The 6010-nt window shown below is 41.4% G+C and overlaps 1 protein-coding gene across 1 annotated transcript; it reads right to left on the bottom strand.

The window, feature by feature from the left end:
- Window positions 1-253: 253 nt before the first annotated feature.
- BEX4 (brain expressed X-linked 4) lies at window positions 254-1805 on the bottom strand. The gene is made up of 2 exons (XM_047844226.1): window positions 1673-1805; window positions 254-842 (listed from the first exon to the last, which is right to left on the bottom strand). The coding sequence occupies exon 2, from the start codon at window positions 835-837 to the stop codon at window positions 481-483; it is 357 nt and encodes a 118-aa protein (XP_047700182.1). The 5' UTR covers window positions 838-842; window positions 1673-1805; the 3' UTR covers window positions 254-480.
- Between the last annotated feature and the right edge of the window lie 4205 nt (window positions 1806-6010).

Below are 6010 nucleotides of genomic sequence, written 5' to 3'. Positions count from 1 at the left end.
TAAATAAAATATTAAAAAAGTGCTCCCCTCTCAAGGTGTTTTTATGCTGAAGGTATGCTCAAGGTATTTTATACTGAAAAACAGTAGGGCATACATTCTTAAAATAATATCAGATGTTATGAATATGATCCTTCCTTACTCATTGGATGGTAACAACAACAACAAAAAGTCAAAGACAGTTGTGGTTTTGAGTCTAGGCAGCTAGGTGAGGACAGATAGTAGCAAAAAATAAAGACTAGGGTGAAAAAGAAGATTGCTTTTTAAACTGATTTATTCATTTCATATTATGAAAAGAATAGTTTTTCCTAAACCTGGGTGAAACTGCCCTACTGGACAGAAAGTTTTACACTGAGACAAAACAATATTTAATTACAAACTGCTAAGTGGGAACACCAACAGGTTTACCTAAAAAGTAAATCACAAAACTACAAGCTCGTAGAGCAGAAGCCACATTATTAACCGCAGGGAAAACCTTACAATTCAAGGTATAAGGCAAAAGTCATAATGATTATCAGGTTCAGGAGTTTGGAAGTGCTTATGATGCCTCATTTGCTGGTCCTTAGTTTTTCTCCTGATTTCCATCATCTGCCCTAGGAACTTTTCCACATCATCTCCCACTTCATTATGATCAATATGCCTGTTGGGTATGGCCCATCGAAAATTAGGGACAAGTCGTCTTATTCGCCCCAGCCTGACATTTCGTCCATGCTTCTGGCCTTCACCTCCTCTCGAATTGTGTGCTTCCTCACCATTCTGTAGGAGGCCTTGTTCTCCGTTTTCCTGCTGGGCATTTTCCATGTTGAGATTTTTCACCGTTTGTTTCTCTTTGGACGCCATTGCTCCTAGGAGATAAGAGACCAGAAAAAGTACTATTTTCTTGGGAGGAGCAGCACTGAGGACAGAGGCTCTTACTACACCTGTTGCAAAATTCAGAGCCTTGGATACCAAAGGCTTTTTAAAATTTTACTTTCCCACCATAGAGGCTCCCTACGCTTTCCGGCAGGTCCCCAGTCTGAGCCTTACCCCCTTCAGGTCGCTCCTCTCCCAAGGCCCACCCTTCTCCCAGCCGATCCGTCTCCACGCCTCTGCAGGCACCAAGGTGGAGAGGGGCTGGTTGGTGGGAGGAATTTGGGGTCTCAGGGTTTTCCACACGTTACCCCCACCCCCTCCCCACTGTCCCCCGCAACGACCTGGGCCTATCCTTGCAGTCTCCTCCTCCCGATTCTCGCCCCCCCCCTGAGCCGACAGGACACCTACACCCGCACACCTGCAGAGGGCAGGGGTGGGGAAGCGGGGACTGCTGCAACTCAGTGCTCGGCGCCAACCCGACGCCACCCAGCCTCTCCTGGGCCCCCCGAGACCCCACGGCCGTCCCACCTCCACCCCCGGACGCCCCATCCCCCGCGCTGACTACCATTTTCTACACCAAGAAGGACGGGGGCGGGGCCTGAGTGCGAGAGGCAGGTGTTTGCGAAGGGTCATCGCCTCATGGCGGTCCAACCCTCCGCCCTACCATTTTCTGCGGCCAAACGCGGGCCACAGCTTGGCGTGAGGGCTGCGGTTCTTTCGCAGTTCCGCCCCCGGGCAGCTGGGACCCGAGGAGGTATCCGTGGGCCGCGTGGGCTCTCGCACCCTGGCCCAGGGGACTCTCCCCCTCCTCCAGGTCCCTTACCTGCTCCCCCTCCAATTCCTACTCTTTGGGGCTTCCCCTGGCCCCCACGCTCTCAGGGCCACGAGGAGCAGGTACCGAGAAGGGAGCGAGCGCCGGCCCAGTCTGACGCTAGAGCTAGGCGCTCGAGTCACCATTGGCACGTCATGTGAGGCCTTCGTCACCGCGAGCGGCACCGCCCCCATTCCGTGCCCGCTGCTGCCCGCGGGGTGGTGCAGAACTGGTTGGCCTGCGCACCTCCTCTCTGCTGCATCGTCCTTCTGAGCAGCACCAGGGTGGACTCTATGACTCTCCCCTCTTTGTATATTCCTTGGCTTTTCTCTCCCTGCCGGGGAAGGGCAGTATCTTCTTAGAGGCCTGTTGGCCATTTCCTGTCCTCCTCTGGGAACTTGCTTCTTCCTCTCCTTTGCTCCCAGGCTACATCCCTCCCCGCGTCGGGTTTAGTCGCAAAAGTTAAGGGGGTGCAGAAAACTTGAGTAGTGAAGATAATCACATTTTAATTCAATATCTTAAAAAACAAAATTTATGCAAGAACATCTATGAGCAAGATGTCGCACCTACCCTGCTCCCAACCTGTGGTCCTCCTTGCTACCAATGCCCACCATTTTCTCTATACCAAAATGTTGGGGGTGGGAGTCAGGAAAGGAGGTGTAATTTTTTCTAATTCTTCTTAATACTCTTTTGTTCCCTTTTCGACTAGAATGTCATTCTCTTTATAGTTTACCTTAACTTTATTCTAACTTTTGTTATGAAAAAAATTAAAACATATGCAAAAATAAAATAGTAGAATGAAAGCCACTGTACTCATCACATAGCTCCAACGGTTAACTCATTGCCAATGTTACTTCATGTGTATCCTTACCCACTTCCTACTCTTAGAAATTATTTTTGAAGCAAATGTCGGTCATAATATCATTTTGTGCATAAGTATTTCAAAGTACATGTCTATAAGGACTCTCATATGTATTTATGTATTTATAAAATTTATGTATAACATATCATATGTATATTTATACCACAATACCATTTTCCCACCTAACAATTAATAATTCCTGAATACTGTTTTATGTCCAATCCGTGTTCAAGTTTTCAATTCTGTTATCGGTTTTTAACAGTTTGTTTTGACTAGGGTCCAAATAAGACTGAATGCTGCTTTCAAGATACTCTTTTTGTCTTTGGCTTTGACAGTTTGACTATATTGTGTCTTGGTGAGTGTATTCTGTAAGTTCATGTCTGATATTGAACCTTTTAATTGAATTTTTAATTTCAGCTACTGTAATTTTCAGCTCCAGAATTTTTGTTAGTTCCTTTTAATAATTTCTTTCTGTTTATTCATGTTCCCCATTTGGCAAGACATTAATTTCCTGGTTTATTTTAGTTCTTTTTCTGTGGTTTCCTTTAGCTCTTTGAGCATATTAAATTCAGTGACTTAAAGCCTTTCCCTAGTAAGTCCGGCTTCCTCAGAGTCAGTTTTTACTAATTTCATTTTTGTTGTGAATAAGCCATACTTTCTTTGCACATTTCATATTTTTCAGTTGTTGCTGAAACTCGACATTTTGAATAGTATAATATGGCACCCCTGGAAATCATATTCTCCCTCAGGATTTGTTGTTGTTGGCTGTTGTGGATTGTTGTTTGTTTGTTTAGTGACTTTTCTAAATTGATTTTGTAAAGTCTGTAGTCTTTATCATGTCTGCCACTGAAACCTGTGTTGCCTTAACTTAGTGATCAGCTGGTATTTTGACAGTTACTTTAAATACCTGGAGCCAGTAAAAGAAAAAAAGAAGAAACACTCCCAGTATTTGCAGATTGGTGTGCTGGTGAACTCGTTCACTGCTTAGCCAGACCATTTTCAACTCTGTATTAATTTTTACTTTCTTCTTGCACAGAGTCTGAAGGCTAGCTGGAGGTGAAAGGCCTCCTCAGGTCTTTGAAACAGTTGCATTCCATCCTGGGCATATGTGTGGTCTTCTCAGTCTCCCTGTATATTGGGGAACTTTTAAAAGCCCTTATTTTCCCATGTATTTCCTTTCCTAGCCTCTTCCTCCCAGTTTTCTCATTCTATTTATTTTTTGACCTTGGTACTGTCCTTTACCCCAGGCTGCTGTGTCTAATATCCAAGCCTTTAAATGCTTTTGACAAAAGTCACTCTACTCCTGGGAAGGCTCTGAGGCAAAATAAAGGGAAACCTTGGTGTCTTCTGTGAGGAGGACCAGCGAGATGGTCAAGACCCACAGATACAATTGAATAAGGTCCATAATGTTCCTTCTGGTACTAGCAAACTTCACTAGCTGATCTGGAGTATTTAGGATGATAGTCTGGTAATTTAAAATGTCATGGCACTCTCTTACTACAATGCAGGAGCTTTTATCTTAAACTAGTTTTCCCCCGGTTGTTTTAAGTTTTTATTAGATTCCAGAGTCCTGCAAAAGTTGATACTGACCATTTTTGACATGGAATCTTTGAGTTCCCTACTCTACCATTTTTGGTGATGTCTTTTATATTTTTCAGTTCTCTACAACATAATGGCAGCATAAAATTATTTTTAAAAACTAACTTCTTTAAAAGAACAGTACAATATTATGCTTGCTTCTTGTCACAAATTTTATTTTTTAAAAAGGTTTTTTTTTCAACGTTTATTTATTTTTGGGACAGAGAGAGACAGAGCATGAATGGGGAAGGGGCAGAGAGAGAGGGAGACACAGAATGGGAAGCAGGCTCCAGGCTCCGAGCCATCAGCCCAGAGCCCGACGCGGGGCTCGAACTCACGGACCGCGAGATCGTGACCTGGCTGAAGTCGGACGCCTAACCGACTGCGCCACCCAGGCGCCCCTTGTCACAAATTTTAAAATAGAGTACTTAATTAATTATACTGTTTGGTACTTTGCCACAAATAATATTTGATGTGTTTGACATGATTTTAAAACATTCTTTTGTTTAGTTGTTTTCTGGCATGTAGCTGTGGAAACTTCATATTTCTAAATATGTTGAAAAGTTATATACAAGTTTAAAAAATGATAGATGAACATCAAAACATAAGTTTTGTTATTGTGAGTAGTAACTATTTGGGTATTGTTTGAGTGCTTCTAAAAACAATAAATAATGCAATTGAAAAAATCATGTTTGTTTAAAATAAATTTTCTTAAGTTTAAAAGGTTACTAGTAAACTTTTTTTTCCCTTTTACCTCATGCTTTTACCATGTCTGCCAAGAGGAAACATTTCCTCCCTTAAGTCTCTTAAAAATAACCAGGAAAAAAATCAGTGAAAAAGTTAGTATATATCTTTCAAAATTCTTCCCTCTCCCCTAACAGACAAGGCATGGGCTATAAGACAAACAACCTAAACTTGAGTCCACAACTCTGCCACTGTTTCTGTGTATCTAAACAAGTCATTTAACTTCTCCCAAGTTTACTTTACTAGATTTAACCAAATTGACTAAATTTAACAGTGTTTGAACAGATTGCATGGGATAATGTACATAAAGATGCTTGTAAATTATAAGGCATATTCACATGTTACTATTAATAACTATCATCTTCCTGAAACATGCACACATGCACACACAATGAGGTGGGTCTGTTAGCCAGGAGCCAAAAGATTTGGCAACTTGGGCAAAAATGACAAGGTGGAAAATAGTAATGTAATCCATGAACTAAGAAGCATGGAAATATTTATTAACAGAGAAATATTATTAATACAAAAATCAAGAATTATGGTGCGTTTCCATAATAAGAACACTATGCACAGTTAAAATGAATGACCTACATATCCATATAGCAATGAGTGAAAGTCTTAAACATGATAAACCTGAGAGAAACAGGTTGAAAACACAATTCTTTGCCAATGTGTTTGACAATGTAAAAACTGTCAAAATGTTTACATGTCTAAAAGTAATTCTATATATATTTTAATATTTTTATATTTTATATGATATACTATATATTTTTCAAATATATTTTACATACTTAAATTTAGGTATATACATATATAGGCAAAGTGTAGAAACATATGCATAAAGATATATACCAACTTAAGAGTGTGGTTACCTCTGGGGAGAGAATGGGGTAAATGGAGATGTAGGCTAACTCAGCTATATTAAAATCATGTGATTGTTTAAAAATTCAATGTAATAGTCTTCATATATTTCAGAGCATGAGGTAACTGTATTTTTATTATTTTTTAATATTTACTTATTTTTGAGAGAGAGACAGAGGGTGAGTGCGGGAGGGGCAGAGAGATTGGGAGACACAGAATCAGAAGAAGGCTCCAGGCTCTGAGTGTCAGCACAGAGCCCGACGTGGGGCTCGAACCCACGAACCGTGAGATCATGACCTGAGCTG

The sequence above is a fragment of the Prionailurus viverrinus genome, chromosome X (assembly GCF_022837055.1).
Source record: "Prionailurus viverrinus isolate Anna chromosome X, UM_Priviv_1.0, whole genome shotgun sequence".
In the NCBI taxonomy this organism is placed as follows: Eukaryota; Metazoa; Chordata; class Mammalia; order Carnivora; family Felidae; genus Prionailurus; species Prionailurus viverrinus.
This window is presented reverse-complemented; position numbering and strand designations above follow the sequence as displayed.